Source organism: Sprattus sprattus (genome assembly GCF_963457725.1).
Source record: "Sprattus sprattus genome assembly, chromosome: 13".
Taxonomy (NCBI): Eukaryota; Metazoa; Chordata; class Actinopteri; order Clupeiformes; family Clupeidae; genus Sprattus; species Sprattus sprattus.
Genome location: NC_137911.1, coordinates 11,198,803 through 11,218,833, shown reverse-complemented (window position 1 = coordinate 11,218,833; position 20,031 = coordinate 11,198,803). Strand labels below are relative to the sequence as shown.

The following is a 20,031-nucleotide window of genomic DNA, read 5'->3' as shown; positions in this document are numbered from 1 at the left end:
AATCTTTGCTGCAGCTGATACCGTGTTCAGTATAGGGTATGTACGATTGATGATAGCTCGTGTAGCAGACATTCTCAGCTTTCTTTTCACTAATGATTTCGACCGTTTAGTTTTGAGTTGTTTATTAACTCCTTGTTCATGAAAAATCTGGATGCCCTATTTGCATGGCATTAGTCTGCCTCTTGTTCCCTCGAGGCGTAACTGTAAACCCTTCCGTTACTTGGACGGTGGCATTTGTCGGGACTTCAGTATGACAGCTCTGCAAAGTGTAATACTCTTGACTGTGATATCCAATCATTATCTTGCGGAGGCAACTCCTCAAAGTACTTTTCTTCAGGATGTATTGCGCTTTTACGGTGAGAATAAATCATTGTCTACCAACAACCTGAATAACTTCCTGCAATTGATCACGACCAGGAGACCACCGTCTATAGACAATGAGGACAACCCACTGAAAAACTCAGAGGTAGTTTTCCTTATATTTTCATGTTGTCTTGATTCTGATAAACGTATATATATTATTCAACTTTAATCAGACCTCGGACATTTAAGTCAGAAATAAATTGTTAAACGTTTACTCGAACGCACTCAATATTAATTATTGTTCAAGTAAGTTAGTATGTAAACTCAAGCTTATTTATTAAATGCGCATTATTGATTGTAATGAGGTTATCTTCATCTTGGTGGTTTAAGTTTATGACTTAATTGAGCCTCAGTAAATGAACTGCTATCTTCTGTGTGTGTTTGTGTGTGTAGTGCATGTCTCCAGAGGAGTTACTGGTATATCATGGTTTGGGAAATGTGTCAGAGTTGACCTTGCCTCAGCTGGAGGTCATGTGTCCAGCCTTTCTCACCCAGGTGCTTCTCCCAGCTTGCCCATATGTCGGCCCTGGAGACACCAAACCTCCAGCAAGCCACGGTGAGGCCATAACAACCAGAACACTGATGTCCTCACCGGGAGGACACCACATGTGGCTAGTCTGTGTCATGCTGCTGTTGATACTGTGTGGCTGTGTACTGACTCAGTATTTGTGAGATGTGACTTAATACCTCAAACTGTAAGTTCTTATCTCCAAATTTCCAGATAAATAGTTGAACTCCCAAGTTTGAACGCCCCATGGGCTCATACTGTTCATTTCAAAAGAATTTAGTTGAAAAGGGAGTTTTCCACACCGCCAACACTTTTAGGAACTTTATTAGGGGAAGTACACTATGTCTTGGTCACATTGACCTTTGATAGGAGCCTGAAGTATGAAGACTTTTTCAACATATTAGTCTAAGAACTATTCTAGTACTATTCGAGTTTAGTGTTTCGGTTGGAACTTACATTGAAATTCGGCTGACAGAATAGAAGGATTGTCACTCAATACTTGTGTGTGCATTTTTCAATGTAGAGTTGTGTGCCCTTTACTCTGCATCTTACCATGGTGTGTGTGTGTGTGTGTGTGTGTGTGTGTGTGTGTGTGTGTGTGTGTGTGTGTGTGTGTGTGTGTGTATTTGTCTTTTCTTTGGCAGTGTGGGGTTATGGGTTCCTTGCTGTGACGCTGATAAACCTGGCTGCTCTACTGGGGCTGTTCCTGGTGCCCTTCACAGACAAACCCTACTTCCCCAAAGTGCTCACCTACTTCATCGGCCTGGCCATAGGAACGCTCTTCTCAAACGCAGTTCTACAGCTCATACCCGAGGTCTGGAGAGAGGGAGAATACTCACAATGTTTCTAACAACAAGTGGGAGATGACTGTTTGAGCCACCTAATATTGGATTTTATGTGCTAACTTCTGAAACAGCAATGACAATGAGTCTATAGCAGATTTCAATGTGTTTTTTTTTACCAGCAGAGTGTCAAATAGCAACCACCATTTACACATTTACACATCTACTCAATGCTAAGAAGTGAAAAAGAAAATATGGGCTGTAATATGCTTTATTGTCTCTGCATGTGTGTTTTACAGGCCCTTGGCTTTGATCCAAAAACTGATAAATATGTACTAAAAGCCATTGGAATATTTGGGGGATTCTACATTCTCTTCTTCGTTGAGAGGGTCCTGAAAATGGCTCTTGGACTAGACCATGAGGTGAGAAATGTTTTTCTGAAATGTTTTTGAGAAATGTTTTTCTGGTGTGTGCGTGCGTGCGTGTGTGCGTGCGTGCGTGCGTGCGTGTGTTAAAGGAGTACCTCCTTGTGTAGAATCCTAAAGTTTTCTTTAGCCTTTTTTGTTACCTTTAGACCAGCCTTTTGATCTGGTCTCATCAGCTTGTTTTGGGTGTGAGCATCCACTAACGATTAATGTAAAGGGATTGTTGTTGTGTGTGTTGTGTGTGCGTGCGTTTCCACCGTTATCTTGTAGCATGGGCACAGTCACGCCCCTCCGCCACCGCAGCAGAACTCTGAGGAGAAGAGTGACATCATTACAGTCACCAGCTTTAGCCACATCAGCCTGAACAACACGAATACTTTAAACCACAGTGTCACCAACAGTGTAGCCAACCTCATCAGTAATGACATGACCAACGGGACCCCGGCCGCTGAGGGCGAACAGGTAACCTAACAGACGTGCCCACACAGACACACACACACTGCAAATATTCCTATCATACTTCTTGGCAAGAGAGAAGAGAAATTCTCTGAAGTTGTTTAAGTATTGGTGAACTATTATCTATGAGACAATTAGATTTTGTCAATGGTTAACAGCGGAGCTTAGCGTATATGTGCATTATGTTATCAGTGAAAAGCTGGCATCTTTGTTTAAAGACACATTCCTTGTAATCACCGGGTACGTCGACACTGATAGCACTTGATGCTGGAGTGAAACCGCCCTGATTTGGCGCTCATGGTTGCCAGATCCATTCCCAAGTCCAGCTCCAGGCTGGGTTGTGGAGAAAGTGATGTTAATGTAATGCCATTCACGGTGTAATGGAGCCCTCCAGAAACGAGCAGAAAAAAACACACCTGTGTACACACACACACACACACACACACACACACACACACTCTCTCTCTCTCTCTCTCTCTCTCTCTCTCTCTCTCTCTCTCTCTCTCTCTCTCTCTCTCTCTCTCTCTCTCTCTCTCAAAGAGCCTCTCTGTTCTCCCAGGCCTTGGTGAAAAGCATGTCTATCAGTAGTGTGTATGAAACCAGGTTTGTGGGTGCTCACTCTCAGTGCAAGGATTCACCTTTAGTTTACTACAGTGGTCATTGGACTCACTCAGTCGTCCATTACTCAATACATTTCAACTTTACTATGATGCTTATTATGTGTGTGGGTCTGTGTGTTCTTGCGTGAAGGAAAGAGTAGTTGCCTGTCATTGGTTGCGTGGCGAGCGGATCGCAAACATAAAGACAGTGGCCTGGATGATCACACTGAGCGATGCGGTGCATAACTTCATAGATGGCCTGGCCATTGGAGTGTCCTTCACTGTGTCCACCCTCACTGGGTTCAGCACCTCCATTGCCATTGTGTGTGAGGAGTTCCCCCATGAGCTAGGTGAGCTATGAGCTACATGTTTACTAAATACAAACACACACACACACATAAATACAAATAACACTATGACAGAGATACATACACAATTACACTCACACTTGCACACACACACACACAAACATTCTCCATACAGGGACGTGGGTGTGATGTTAGGACCAAAATGCCTCCGCGGTTTTGTTATCCTAATTGACAATGTAGTGCATAATTTAACAATGCGCATCTACTCTCTGGTTTTCCTCTTTTCTCCTTCTCAATCCCTCTTTCTCTCTGCAGGTGATTTTGTGATACTGCTAAACTCGGGCATGACAGTGCCCCAGGCTGTGTTCTTCAACATGCTCTCTGCTATGTGCTGCTACCTAGGGCTAGTACTGGGCATCATACTGGGCAGTAACTTTGCCCCTAATGCCATCTTCGCTATTGCTGGTGGCATGTTCCTCTACATTGCCCTGGCTGACATGGTGAGTCGCCTTTCGTATGAGATTATCTGTGGCTCAACACACCGTTTGATCAGTATTTCATCTCCACATCTACAGCGTTTAATGAAATGCAAGAGGCTAATAAATATGAACAGAAACTGACACTATGTAAATATATATCTAATCTGACGCACTGCAACATTCTGCACTTTGTATTTTCTTTCAATTCAATGCTTTTATATGAGACCACACACACACAACATGCATACAATTATAACATCCCATAATTTAACAGCAGGGGATGAATGGATGACAACAAACTCACAAGTGTGTATTTTTCTTTAGTTTCCTGAGATGAACAACATCATGAATGCCACTAAGAGGTCGTCGATGGAGAAAGCCATCTTCTTCCTCATCCAGAATGCTGGGCTGCTCACAGGATTCAGCATCATTCTCCTCATCACCATATTTGCTGGAGAAATCACCCTGGGGTAGAGCGGTGGAAAAACCGTAAAAAGGGAGAGAGGGAGAGGGAGAGAGAGAGAGAGAGAGAGAGAGAGAGAGATAACTGTAGATTTAAGTTCATTTTCTTCTGTGCTCTTCCAAAGAACAGAGGATGGACACTGATGTGTACTGAGCAGAGCCGCAGGAGTGCACACATAAAAAACAGAAATACTATTTTATTTGTGCTTTTTTCATCAACACTGGAAAGGGATGTTTATATTCAATGATGTGCAATAGTCCTACTTTAGAATTTGTAGTAAATTATTTTTCCAACCATGTATTGTATTCTCTTTTGTGGTTTCCAAGTTTCTGCCGTATTTGATCTAAACAATGAGCCTGTGTTTGTGCGAATTCCTTGGTGTCAACATGTGCCTCGTGTTTTCATTCTCTCTCTCTCTCTTTCTCTCTCTCTCTCTCTATCTCTCTCGCTCTCTCTCTCCCTGTCCCGCCTCTTTCTAGCTGATTTAGTTTTCCACCAATAGTAGCTTAGTAGCTCCTTGACCCATGTCAGGTCAGCCATGTACGCATGAGTAAATGTATGCTGCCATCTAGTGAGAAAGTTAACTCCTGAAATACTCTAGCATAACTAAAGTAGATCCTATTGAAAGTAGAGGTGAGGACTGGGAAAGGGGAACTGTGAAATGATTAAAACTGATTAACCCTATAGATAGTACAAGACAGTTATTTGAAACATCCCTGACAATGTATGTGTTTAGTGCCCCTATACAGCTCGGGACCTGGGATAATTCCATCCCCTTATATACACACAGCTCACAAAGCTCCCTGAACTTGGTGTCCATGGCGTTAAAGCCATTATCTTGTATAGAATCCTTGTATAAAGGATTTTGTTCAAAAGAACACAGGCATTACCACTACAAAAAAAACCATAAACATAACAGTTATAATAATACCCTTATACAAAATATAGTTGGGCTAGTTAGGGTACTGCGATAATAATACTGTCGTTACAACCATACCATACTAGTTAAAATGATAGTAGTACTAAATAAAACTTGAAAACAGTTTGGAAAAGCTTGTATTAAACTGACCCAGACACATAGACTAATAATTGAAAAGACACTCCGACAAACAGTAATTTCAGCCAGAGGAAAAGAAGAAAGAGAACCAGTTGTTCTGGCCTGTAGTAGTGGAGGCTGGGTCAGGAGTGTTTAAAAACTGATACTAAAGCTGATACTAAAATATCTACTGGGTGTTAACTTTAGAGAGTGAAGATATATCGTGGCAAAAATGCATTTAGTAGCCTTCTTTATCATTCTCACAAAAAATGGGAAAAGGACCTCTATGGCATTGACGTCATATCATCTATTCAATTGACCAATGAAATGTACGACTTGCTATTATCCCACCACAATGGGCGGGGTATGAGTGGAAGCGGAAGTCACGCAGTAGATATGCTAATCAAAAGCCTGAACATACACAAGTGCGTTCGGTGGTGGCCAAATCATACTAAAGTAAAGCGTGCCAAAGCATAGCATCACTTCTACTGCGTTTGAAAAACAGGTAGGTTCTTATTTGTCACTACATTTGAACGCATCTTTTGCGATCGACTAGTGAGTGTCAGGTTAGCAAAAGTCATGGTACCGAGCGAGCTAATGAATGTTTACAACAATGTCTCCTGAATATATCGTAAGCGTATTATTTTGGTTGCTAACTTCACTTCACGACCTGGTGTAATTAACGGAAGCAAGCGTGATCAAAAGTCTAAAGAATTACCCGAATGATGACACGATAGATTAAACATTTAAACATGGTAGCTTGCTACTTTGCCAAATAGTTAAGTAAGTTTACTGTTTGGGGAGGTCAAACTCTTGACCGGTTCCCTTTCCCCTACAAATACCTTTGTGTGATGGCAAATGCCATGGCCTTGCATGAACCAGCTTCAAGGCCTACTATAACGTCATTAGTGGACTAATGATTTCCAAACTGACATGTTCCACACCCAGGTATACCTGGTTTCGTCTACAGTCCTTTGTGTGGGCCATTTTGGTAGAGTCTGTGGTTGTTCTTCAAGTACCCTTATACTCTATTGTTTTGACTCGAAGACAACCAAAACACATAACACAAAGAATTGTTTACATTTGAGCGGCCTGTCTTCAGTTAGCATCTCTTAATCTGTGTTTGTATGTTTACAGGGCACACTGACTGATTGTTTTCTCTTTTCTGTCTCTTCAGGTACCCAGTTTAATGGCTGGCATGAAGATACGTGCCTACGAGGCCGATGACGACGAGGCGGTGAAGGAGATCTTCACTATGGGCATGAGCGAGCACGTGCCCTCTTCGTTCGTGCACCTCCTCAAGCAGCCGCTGATGCAGATGCTGTGCGTGTGTGTGTTCTGCACGCTCATGGCCACTTCCAAGTCGATTCTGCTCCCTGTCCTCGCCGTAACGCTGCTTCTAGCCGGGGGTCGACAGTTGGTGTCCTACCTGTTTAACAGCTACATCGACGAGTCAATGCGGCGGGATCTGAACAAAGTGCGGGAAACCTACATGAGTTCGCCAAATACCTGCTTCTGGGTGGCGGAGATCGATGGGCTCGTTGTGGCCACGGTGGCATGTCTGCCGGCCGAGAGGCATCCGGAATGCCTGGAGCTGAAGCGCATGTCCGTGAGGCGCTCGCACCGTGGCCAGGGAATCGCCAAAGCGATGTGCCACACCGTAGCCGGGTTTGCGCGTTCCCGAGGGTACCAGGGTGTGGTTCTCTACACGTCCATGGTCCAGACTGACGCCCAACATCTGTATGAGCACGTTGGCTACAAGAGAATGCGACAGTTCGTCGTTCCGGAGTTCTTTGCCAAGATCACAAACTTCTCCATCATCGAATACAGACTGGATGTCCAGCCTTCTCCACAATAAGGATAGAACTGGGTGTTTATATTTGTCTGTGTGATATGGAGAGAGAGAGAGTGTGTGAGTGAGATGATTTCATACAAATACCAACAATCTCAACTTTCTTCCGAGTTAAAAGCTTGTGAAGGCAGAATAGCTCTATTTTGTAACTGAAACATTTACATTCCTGTAACCAACAACACAACGGTGGGGGCATTGGTTGACCTGGGCGACGTAGTATGCAGTCTTGTGATGTGTACTGATCTTGTGATCATTGTTATCATGGCAATGTGAACTTGAGGGTTCAAAATGAGTCACTGTGTAAGTGGTGGTTCCTTCATTGTCAGTACAAAATGTGGTCTTATGACTTAACAGTTTGGATCTTACTTCCACAAGCCATAACACAGACAGTGGATGGATCAGACTAAAAATATATATTCACACATAATGTGTTGCTCATTTATAGGCAAGGTCTGAAATTTCATCCCCATACACTTTTTTCACATTTAGCTAATTGCTCCTCACAGTCCACTAGCTGTCGGTTCAGTGTTCACACTAAGAAAAAACCGCTGTGTTTCATACACAGTCCTGGCTCTGAAAATGGGAAACAAACATAATGGCTCAGACAGCCATAAACAATTCCAGCCAATCATTACAGTGCCCCAGGAGCACAGCAGGTAGTTGTGTAATTTCATTGGCTGTGGAGCTCAAGTTTCAAAAACCTTTTGAAAACCAAATCATGGACTGTGTTTTTGACTTGCATACAATAATTAACACCATGGGATATAGAGAAAGACAATGACAGGGGACTGGAGCATATATGTGGTTCCTTGTTTTGTCAAGTGCAACCCAAGCCTAAAACTTTCCATGGAAAAGATGGTTCTGCTGCTTTGCAGAGGTTTTTTTAAACTGTGTGTATGATTCTCGTGGATCTCAAGTATCTAACAGAATGTGAATGAGTGTCTATAAAGGATGAATTTGAGTTGATACTGGGCCGATTCCGATCATTAATTGTACCTAGTAGATATTTGGACCTAAATAAATCTGGTTGAATAATCCCATATATTCCCTTCAACTCATGCAAATGATTTAGGCCAGCTTCCTGAAAACTGGTGTTGGCCAGACAACCATGGATACGTGTTTTAATGACTTGAAGCCAGTTATTCTAGCAGTGTCTGTCAGCATTTCAAAGGATAGTTTCCCGCTTGCAGTTTAACAGCCAACTAATGTGGCATCGTCAATTATGTAGTATAGTACAAAAAAGGCCAGTTCTCCCTCTTTCTCTCTCTTTTATGTTTTTTTAATGGGAAACATTTTTTATTTTATTCAGGAACTGAAACCTCAGCCTGATCAGGTGACGGGATATTTATACTAGGGCTAAAACGAGTAACTCAAATATTAGTTTACAAAAAATGTACCCAAGTAGTCATGTGGTGGCAGCGCTTGATCTATCTATGTAATGTCATGAATGTTTGGGAACTGTTTATAATTTAATAATATGTTTGTTTATTAATCATCCGATGTTATGTCTGTTTCATTAAAATTACAAAATACTTTAAACTTGCACTATGTTGTCCTTTCCTTCCTGCATACCAGTGTATCATATCACCTGTATACCAGTGTTTGGGATGAATTGTCCTGTGTTATCCTGCTTTGTCAGTTTGATGTTCTCTGGTATCCATTAACCAGACCTGAACTGTAGAGATCATGTGACATGAGGCTCAGGAAACAACAGAGGAAGAGGTAAAAGGGAAAAGGGGGTTGTGACTGCAAGGAGCCAAGCAATTCGTGTTTGTATGGGAATACCTTCTCAAAGGCAAGTTTTGTGTCTGTGTGTGTGTGTATAGGAGAGAGAGAAAAGTAGTCTTAGGCACACAATCTATCTGAGCACTTCAGTTCTAAAGTTTGCCCAGAAGTATTACCTCTGGGCTTGAGTCCAGTAAAACTGAATGTAGATCTAACCTGATGAGCTGTTCATTCAGAGCTTTGCTTTCACTTGTGAAAAGAGTTATCTCCTTTCAAAATGGACTCTATTTAGATGTCAGTGTAAGATAGTATAATGTAGTTAGATGTTTATGTAAAAAAAAAAATATTGCCACAGTACAGGGTATGTGTTTTTCATTGCATTGTTTTAGCTCAACCCAACCCCTCCTCAATTCACAGATAATGGTGTTTTCTCTGCGTGAGTACCAGGACTCAGACTATGCTGTGGTGCGTGAAGTGTACTCCACAGGGTTCAGAGAACACTGCGGTTCCATCTTCTTTATGGTTATTCGGAGGCTCTGGGTCCAGGCGGTTCTTTTGGTTGTGTTCCTGGCCCTCCTGGGACTCTCTGGCTCCTTCCTGTCTGCAATATTGGGTGTATCTGGGGTGCTGTTGGCCATTCGGGTGTCTGTGCAGTGCCTGCTCGAACAGGGTGTGCACTTGGGCCTCAGCGAGGACCTCCAGGACATCCGGGCGTCCTACATGCAGCCTGGCCAGGTGGCACGGTTCTGGGTGGCAGAGTTACAGGGCAGCATCGTGGGCACGGTGGCCATCCTACCCTGCGTGGAGGAGAGAGGGGCCTGGGAGCTGAAGAGGATCACGGTGCTGAAGAGGTTCAGGGGCCAAGGCATCGCTAAGGCTCTCTGTCAAACTGCCTTGGAGTTTGTTGCCAATCGTGGTGTGAAACGGGTGGTGCTGTTCACCTCCATGGCCCAAGCGGATGCACACAACCTCTATAACAGTCTGGGCTTCAAAAAAGAGACAGAGTTTGTGTGGCCATCGTTGCCGGCCCGGCTTATTAACTTCCTTGTTTATAAATATGCCTTCACAGTTGGTTTTTGAATTTAGCAGATTAAGAATTTCACTGGGTTGATAATGAAATTACTGCTTTGGGGGAAACTGACTGTGACTGATCTCTCTTGCATGGCATGTTGGTGGAGAGAACTTGTTTAAATGTGGTTATGTCTGGGGCTTGATTAGTCACAAAAAGGACATTTTGAGGACATTTGGCATTATGTGTCTAAAATGTGTATACTTTTGGACACCTTTCTATTCCCTTTTGTCTAGTCTGAAAATACTTGTATTCTGTGGCTGTCTGAGTAGTTATTGTGTATACTCTTTCCTGTCATCTGAAGCGTTGCTGTTGAAGAAAAGCAGATGACAGATTCTTATCTCCTGTGTAACCTTATTTAAACTGACAATATTTTCAAGTTTCATCTACATATCAAGTTTAATACAAATGTGTCTTGTCAATTTACGTTCTTGCATTTTATATACAGTAAATAGAATACCATTAAATCTATGTTTAAATACTGTATTCTGTGTTCGCTTTTTTTTATTGTAACCTTTTGTTTCCTCAACACTGTTATAAGAAACATCGTAATGCATTGGTCGTCAAAGAAATGCTTCTCGTTGCGATGTATACCACATGAGAAGTGTGTAGTAGGGTTTCTGAGAATCAGAATGACGCTAAAACACATTTCAGCACCGGCCAGTTCCCTTGCAAATGCAATCAAGCACAGGACGACAGGAAGTTGAGTGGTTCTGGCTCCTGTGTCTTTTCCCAAGCTCCGGAGACGGGACTGTCAACAGACAAAACGTTGATCAACACGTCTGAAATTAGGAGGTAAGAAAAATATGTTTTTTTTTTTTCCATTTTTATTTTGCCAATTTTAGATCGTCTCATTATGTCGAGTAAATCGTTACACGTTAGACTTTGATGTGGAAGGGTTATGTTGCTCTTACTGCGCCCTCGGTTTTCGGATGCAAAGGGAGTTGCCTCTGGCACCAAAGCGGTGTGTTTTGTCTTGTAGCAGAAAAAAAAATGAAAAATGCGTTGACGAATCCCTTAATAAAGACAAAGCATATAGGTGTGCTTCTACTGCCATCATCTTTCTTGACACATTTTCTTCAGTAGCCAGAAATGTAGCCTATGCCGTCTCATTTCCACCCTCCACGTTTTCCCACCCTTCACATAGGATGTCATCAAAACGTTCAAAATGTCAATAACGTAGACTAGTTTCTCAAATTATTTTGGATAATTTGTGCTTTATTTGATAAAATTAGACGTCAGTCTTTTCGTTCCATATCACTATATTGCTTGCAACGTTATCAGGTTAGGAATCGGCTTTATAAACAGTGATATTGGGTTCTGAATGATTAGGTAAGTTTTTCCTTCATTTAGACAGATCACCATGTATGCAAATATCTCTGAAAAAAATAAGAGAGTTTCTTCAAACCAAGGTAGTCTAAACTAAACAATGAGTCAAAAATGTTTGACAATATAGGTTGGGGTAATCGATTTGACGCCTCTCCCCTTCGGAGAGCGTCATTACTTTATGTAGTCACTAGGGGACAGCAGACAGCCATAGCTCATCTGTTAATTGAATGCTGAATGCAGTCTATCTTCAGGTCTTGTTGGTAGGGTAAGTGCTTAATTTACATGTAGTAATTTTAATCTTACATTGTAGTAATTATTTCCTGCGTTGCAGGCTATGCAGTTTCAATATGAAGGGATTAATATGATGTCCTTTTAAAGGCTAGATCAAAACCATAACCTCACACAACACGACCAAACTAATATAATGTATTGGCTCAGGCGTTGCTCGCCCAGTCTGTCAAAAGTGTTTGATCCATTTGTGTGCTGCAGCTGATGCAAGAAAGCTTGGCTGCCACATCATTTGCAGATTGGTTTAACTGAACGTATCAATAGACCTAACTACCTATTGTACCTACTGACCTACCTACTTTTGTGAAGTTGCAAAATGTCCATGATAGCTGTAGCAGTACGGTTATTATCTAGAATGAGAGTTCTCTTATGTTTATTGTCAGCCATTATGAGCAGGGATAAGAAATAGGTCAAATACAATCAAACCAGATTCCACCCCTCCCACACAAAACGTCCAGCATTTTGAATAAGTGATAAACGTAGCAAGAGTTTTACCATCCTATTGGGCCTGCACTTTTTATTGAGGCTTAAACACCACAACTACCATGCCTCTCTCTCTCTCTCTCTCTCTCTCTCTCTCTCTCTCTCTCTCTCTCTCTCTCTCTCTCTCTCTCTCACATACACACTATCTCTCTCCCACTTTTTTGCCACATTTGCAGAATGGGTGAATAGAGAATCAAGCAGAGAGAAAAGCATTGATGCAGTTTTAGCTCATAAAAGGGTGTTAATCCATTGTGTACAGTGTGTGTGTGTGCATTTGTGTGTGTGTGTGTGTGTGTGTGTGTGCGCACGCATTTGTGTTTGTGTGTGTGTGCGTGCATTTGTGTGTGTGTGTGTGTGTGCACACTGGGTAGCTGTCAGTAGAGTATACAACTCACTTGGATCATCACCCCCCCCCCCCCCACACACACACACACTCTGTGCCTACTCTCTGGTAGTGAGAGGGACAGGGTTGCATAGAACAACTGTGGAACACAACCCTTTATCAGATAAGAGACACAACAGCCTTACCCAACCAGCACAGCCTCACTTAGCCACCCACCCCACCATGCCCTGCTGTGAGCACAAACAGTATCTGGCTGGTGGTCAGACCGTCTCTGCCGGGTAATTGAATTGTGATGATTGTGTTTAGTATCAAAATTATCAAAATAAAGAGAAGTGGCTCAACTTCACATGACCTCAGGTAACCCCCTCAGGTTACACGGTCTGTACAAAAGCCGTACACAGACACACAGCTGCTTTGTCTCCTTTCTTCACCTCCTCAAATCACTTAATCACATCCCTTTTCACAGAAACTGGCATGCCAATCTCATAGATGGAGACGGTAATGTCATTGATGGGCAATGAGCAAAGCAATGAGCAAAGCAATGAGCAATGAGCAAAGTTTGTCGTGCATGAAGTAAAGCTATGGCGTGTGTGAGCATTGCGTGTGAGTTTGCACTCCTGCTCATCGTACTGAATTAGAAAAATTAACTGAAGTTATTAACTCAACTTTAGGTCATGCACAGCAGACATTCCCTCGTCCTGGCTCTGTGTAGCACTGTGCTGTGTGAGGGGAGGTATGTGAGCTAGCACACGGGGGGCATTAGGACCCAGCATTCGCTCCAGACTCCTGGCCCACCTCTCTCCTGCAGAAAGCAGCACAGACACTGGCGCAGTGACGCCGCTTAGCCGAGCTCTCTCCCTCTCTCTCTCTCACATACAGACACACACACACACAGGCATGCACACACGCACACACACATACACCCTCACACACACACATACACACACACACATACACACACATATGCGAGCTGGTCCCTCCTCTGCCTTCGGTGTGTGTGTCCCTGTCTGGCTTCTGTGGACTGAGGAAACCGTTCATCAGGGTTCTGGAATATTCAGCCCAATCTGACAGGCTTGCTGGGAACAGTGGATATGATGGTGTGAGAGGAAAGAGACGTACACTGAGGGAGAAAGAGGGAGACAGAGGAAGACAGAGGGAGAGAAGGGAGACAGAGGGAGAGGTGAGACGCAGTCTGTGAAGACAGCTTTGCTGGGGGTGACAGAGGAGCGGCATGTCTCAGACTAAGAGATACACGTACAGCAGGGTGAGTGAGCTAACAAATACACATACACACACACACACACACACACACACACACACACACACACACACACACACACACACACACACACACAGATACACACCCAGATGTTTTACCTGGAGAACTGACTAGAGAGGAAGAGTTGGCTGGATTCCTTTCCCATAGATGGAAGCAAGTTAATTGACGTCCTGTTGAGTGTGTGTATGTATATGTGCGCACGCGTGTGTGTGTGTGTGTGTGTGTATGTGTGTTGAGGGATGGACAATGCACCGTTTTGGGTGCTGTGTATGTTTATAACAGAGGGCGAGTGTGTGTTTGTCATAATGATGTCATTATGAAGTTCAATCGTTCCCGGTAGCCGACTCAGTTAGTTATGTCTTACCGCCTGACTCCTATTAACCTTTCGCCTCACGTAACCCAGACAACATAGTCTGACTCTTTGTTTTCCTATAGTTTTGTCTAAATGTTTGTGATGGACCCAACTGACCTTTGTGGAAATAAGATTGACTTTAACTGAATAGTTATTTATAAATTGCTAAGGTTACGCTGGTTAATTCTGGACATGTACTTATAATTTGTGAGTTGCAGTATACCTTAATCACTACTGAGTCAGGGATGTGATTTGGTATGAGTGTTTAGGGCTTGTACTTGTGAGTTTGTAAGTTTTGTCTGTCTTGATTCTGTTTGTGTGTGTGAATGTGTATGTGTCTTTTTGTCCATGTCTCATGCTGTAGAACTGTTGTCTGTGTGCAGGCTAGGAGTAAAACACTGTGGGTGTGTGTGTGTTTGTGTATGTATTACCTTTGTTGATATCTGAGCAAGTAACAGTGCTGCAGAGTTCAGGAGCGCATGAATTAATAAAACTGTGTTTGTGTGACAGTTGTGTGTGTGTGTGCGTTGATGGTTGTGTGTGTGTGTGTGTGTGTGTGTTTGTGTGTGCGCTGATGGTTGTGTTCATGTGATACTTCATCTTTACCAACAATACATTATTGTATTGTTCCTCTTTAATCTGAAAGAGGAGAGACTGAGGCGGCTCTTTATATAGACCAGACTCTCACAAACACAAGGACAAATACCACACACACAAAGACACACTCAAACAGACAAGTATACACCAGAAAGAGGGAAGGCTATTTTTTACTTTGGAGAGAAGGAAATATTTCTCTTGGATTTGTCTGAGATACAGACAGACAGACACAAACACAAACACAAACACACACACACACACACACACACCCACACACACACACACACACACACACACACACACACACACACACACACACACACACACACACACACACTCACACACTTACACACACACACACACACACACACACACACACACACACACACACACACACACACACTCACACACTCTCACTCAGGGCTATAATGTCTGTGTGTGAAGTACTCTAAGAGTTTAAAATAATTAAAATTCCTCAGGATAAACTAACAACATAGCATGTCAGAATCCCTAATAGTCTGACACAGAATGGTAGTTTCTCCCTGTGTCCACTCACACTCACTCACACACACACACACACACACACACACACACACACACACACACACACACACTCACACACTTACACACACACACACACACACACACACACACACACACACACACACACACTCACACACTTACACACACACACACACACACAGACACACACAGACACACACACGCACATACACATTTTCCTAGTGCAGTAATGCCGTTCCCCTACTCACAAAAATACGTACATACATACAGTACATACTGTACACACACACATAGGCACGGTCACATATGCACACTTGCGTGCACACACACACATACTCACACACATATGTACACACACACACACACACACACACACACACACACACACACACACACACACACACACATACACACACACACACACACACACACATACACACTCAGTAACATGTAAATGCAGTTTTTATGGTTGCCCTCTAATCCCTTTCACAAAGCAAAGCATACTTCAGTTTAAAGCCATGATGCATGTTTACTTCATGTGTTTGTGTGTGTGTGTGTGTGTGTGTGTGTGTGTGTGGCAGTAAGTGTGTGATTAGGTCAGACTAATCCTTTAGCATCAGAGAGAGAGGGCAGTGCATTTTATTTTCTCTTCAAATAGGCACAAAATATACAGTATGTGTGTAAGAAATGGGGTCAATTTGAACATTAACTGAGTAATGTTTTGGACATTTCATGTTTTTTAGACAATCAGAACTATCAGAATAGTTTTATTTTTTATCCCCCACTATCTATCTTATTGACTGTCCTCTTTCTTTCTCTTTCTCTCTCTCTCTCACTCTTTCTGATTCTCTCTCTCTGTCTCCCTCTCCCCCCTCAGACCACTAGCAGTGGCAGCAGCAGGATGAGTTCAGACGGAGGTGGTCGTCCGGTGAAGGTGGGCTCACTGGTGGAGGTGATCGGGAAGGGTCAGCGGGGAACCGTGGCGTACATCGGCAACACACTCTTCGCCTCGGGCAAGTGGGTCGGGGTCATCCTGGACGAGCCAAAAGGCAAGAATGACGGAACAGTGCAGGGCAAGCGCTACTTCACCTGCCAGGAGAACCACGGAATATTTGTACGACAATCACAGGTAAGATGGGTTGACAGACAGCATACCCCTGTAAACAGACACCCCCCCCCCACCCACACACACACACGCACACACACTCACAGAAACACACACACAGATATACACATACACAAGGGATAGCTACAAATTGCTGCTCCCCTGTAAAATTTCATATTATACCAAAAATCTATTCTGCTTCAGGGTCCCTGTTCAGCCTTGAGCTTCCTGAGTCTTTAAACCGCCCCCAACCCAATCGGATATATACACAGATACACTCATACACATGTAAGCAGTCATTCTTATACATGTTGACAGGCAGAGGCTATTTACCAGGGCACACAGCTAGAGAGTCATCAGCTTTCAGGGCTGATGACCAAAAAGAGAACAAACTACTCGACTAATGTCTGCCCAGAGACATGCTCTAGTCTCTTGTGTGACCATGCAAAAATATGTCAAGGGTGCAGGAACAGGAAAGGGTACAGGTTTGCCAGTGTCCTAAGTAGCTTAAGTAAATAGCATATGACTCTTGTGCACAGATAGGTCACAGTATATAAGTGCTACTATCCAATATGCAAAGCGTGTTCAGATAATGATCACGTTATTTATTTTATGACAGTTCTAGATAGCTTTTTGTGTTTGTGCAGTGAACACACCAGAACAATAGTGGGTCTGTTGAGATTAGCTGAAACAGATTGACTGTGTTATTATAATATAGTTATTCAAAGCAACTTAAAGGAAGTACAGTACATGCACACTCTTTCCTCAGTGGATGCAGGCTCAGGTGACTGACGTAAGGTTATGGTGATTTGTCATGTGACATGTTTGACTAACAAAACTATGCGACCTCTGAATGTTCCATGTGTTAGGTGATGCAGGTGATTATGTCTCCCACAGAGGCTCGTTGTAGTTGAAATTCCTGGTTCTGGAAGAAGCTCCATCTCAGCCTCTTTTTTTTAGCTTGGTGTCTGTGCAGGGTTGTTCTTCATGGTAGGAATGAGGCTGAAGTGTTGAGTCAGCAAGATCAAGCCCTCTTCAGCATTTATCACAGTCGTTTAGATGTAGCTAATTAAGAGACCTGACTCTCAAAGGAGTAGGAAGAACTTAGGCAGAAATAAAAATACACTTACCCAGTGAGATGGTGGAGCGCTGGCATGGATTACATGACTTCCCTGTCTGACCTTCCCTCTCTGTCCTGAGTCTGTCACAAGTTATCCAATATGTAAAGTGCCAGACAAGTACACAAACAATTTGAATTTGATTGATTTAACACAATACACAGTTTATTATTTTTAGTCAGTGAGTTCATGAAAACGTTCTGTGTCACACATGAAGGTGTGTGTGTGTCAGGATTTAATCTTCAAAAAGTGAATTTTCTCCTGTCATCATCCAGTTTGGAAGTAAAATGGCCGCCATGTGCTTGGAACTAAAAATAAAATGAACTCCAGAATGTGAGCCTCCTGCTGCACTCTGCTTCTTTGCAGCTTTAGGCAGGCTCCAACTGTAGAACGACTTTCAGCTAAGGAGGTTTTTAAAAAGACGGTCTCATTTAAAGATTTGAAGAGGCTTAAATGAAGTGTGAAAATAACTCTTTTTGTTGTACGTTTTTAGATATCTTTATCTGTAAGCATTTATTTAGATCCGCAGCCCAAAAATGATCCCTCTTTGTTGGTTATTAGTTTGTAATAACGATTGACCCAACACACTGGAATAATACGAATCATGACCACTTATTCCAAAGCCTTATTGGTTCTGTATTCAGCCATGGTTGAACTCTGCATGTATTGCAAGCCAGGCATTATCAGTTCCATGCCTCAATCATCCTCAAACCACTGACACAAAATAACAAAATCTGTTGCTTTTTGCACATTAAATGGATCAGACCAGGAGCTCTTCTCTCCACATTTCTGATGTGTGTTATCTAAGTTTGTTGAGTATTGTATTTGGTGCCCCCCTTTTGTAATTTAAGTTCTGCCCCTAAGTCAGTAGCCATGTAATATTCATGAGAAATGCATTCATTTGCTATAAGTCATTCATGACTCCATTTCCAATGATGAGTCATCATTTATCCTGCTCACTAAGTAATTCACTGACACTAGTTTTTAGTTCTCAAAAATGTGTGGTAACTCTATAATTCATTTAGGTGATAGTTTAACAAGAGTCTCCTCCAATGCTATGGTTTCTCCATGTGGACTATTAATATGTGGTTATGCTATGTCTAGTCCTTCACGCATTCTTAGGTACACATACAGTACATGCAAGTTCTTAGTGTCTCACACATACACATACGCACACAGACACACAAACACACACACACACATGCACACACACACACACACACACACACACACACACACACACACACACGTAAAAAAACACACGCACACATACACAGACACGCACAAACACACACACACACACACACACACACACACACACACACACACATAACACACACACACACACACACACACACACACACACACACACACACACACACACACACCCAGTGTAGCATGTGAGTGGCGTCTTTATAAGTGCTGCACAGTGTGGGTGTGTTTGTTTCATCCTGCTTCTCCTGTGTTCTATGATGTTCCTGTATTTCAGATTCAGTTAGTGGATGATGGAGAGAACACTACTTCACCTGAGACCCCTGAACTTGCTACATCTAAAGTGCCAAAAAGAGGTCTGTCACACACACACACACACACACACACACACACACACACACACACACACACACACACACACACACACACACACACACACACACACACACACACACACACACACACACACACACACACACACACACACACACACACACACATACACACACGAACACAAACACACACACCATTAATATTTTCACCTGATAATGCCTTGTTCCTCTGCAGACATACTGGACACCTCAAAATCGGCTAAACTGGTAAGTACCAAACAAGTCAATGGCATTTTTAAAACATTTGCATTTTCTGGCAAAGTGAAGGTAAACACATTGGACCTGCTAATGATTGGATTATCTCAGCTAATCTCAAATGTAGGAGTTAAGACTGAGGGCCCTATCTTGCCGATCAGAAACGCAAGTAGGACGGCGCCAAGCGCAAGTAGCTGTGTGGGCGGCTCTATGGCGCAGTTGCTATTTTAACGGCGGAAAAAACACACTTGCGTCCAGCGCAAGTGTCAAAAGGGTTGGTCCAAAGGAGGTTACTCAGCCATAGGTGTGGTTTGGGCGTAATATGCAATAAACCAATCGGAGCGTCATTTCACATTCCCTTTAAGAGCGAGAAGCGCATAGTCCATAGCGGCTTGTTATTTTGATGGCGGAATTACCTGGTGGAAGACCGGAGAAGTTCACAGCCGAGGAGACCGACGTGAGATTTACACCAATTTTTTGGCAAGCCATATATAATTACAAGGAAAATAAAGTATTTACCACTTGAGGAAATCATTGTGAAATCCATATCCAAGATATTTTAAAAATAAGCATACATGTAGCCTACACATTGACCCAAATGATTCAGGTTAATTGAAGCTGCGTGACATTTGATTTATTGTATGGCTTTGTAGAAAGCCGGGAGATAGATATATATGGGGATGCGAGAAACCCTCCAAAAGTAAGCAAAGTCAAGCAAGCATGTCAAGATATTGCCGTGATTGTTTCTGCA

The 20,031-nt window shown here is 42.8% G+C and overlaps 3 protein-coding genes across 3 annotated transcripts in view; all 3 read left to right on the top strand.

Moving 5' to 3' along the window:
- Positions 1–151: 151 nt before the first annotated feature.
- On the top strand, positions 152–4,394 carry slc39a8 (solute carrier family 39 member 8; the record flags this gene model as incomplete). The annotated part of the gene is made up of 8 exons (XM_080849755.1): positions 152–466; positions 757–919; positions 1,516–1,685; positions 1,953–2,075; positions 2,349–2,540; positions 3,285–3,483; positions 3,757–3,941; positions 4,245–4,394. The coding sequence occupies 8 exons, from the start codon at positions 152–154 to the stop codon at positions 4,392–4,394; spliced, it is 1,497 nt and encodes a 498-aa protein (XP_080705881.1).
- A 1,444-nt stretch (positions 4,395–5,838) lies between these two features.
- The window catches only part of dctn1b (dynactin 1b), a gene marked incomplete at its 3' end in the record, with an annotated part of 42,417 nt that continues 28,224 nt past the window's right edge, over positions 5,839–20,031 (top strand). The window contains exons 1-5 of the mRNA XM_080850543.1: positions 5,839–5,924; positions 6,597–6,748; positions 16,144–16,387; positions 18,971–19,049; positions 19,261–19,292. Coding sequence (XP_080706669.1) covers positions 6,609–6,748; positions 16,144–16,387; positions 18,971–19,049; positions 19,261–19,292 — 495 coding nt within the window. The 5' untranslated portion in view covers positions 5,839–5,924; positions 6,597–6,608. The remainder of the gene's footprint in view (positions 5,925–6,596; positions 6,749–16,143; positions 16,388–18,970; positions 19,050–19,260; positions 19,293–20,031) is intronic.
- On the top strand, positions 8,965–10,076 carry LOC308374664 (putative N-acetyltransferase CML1; the record flags this gene model as incomplete). The annotated part of the gene is given in 3 exon segments (XM_080850544.1): positions 8,965–8,994; positions 8,998–9,066; positions 9,414–10,076. Coding segments are annotated over 3 exon segments (762 nt in total).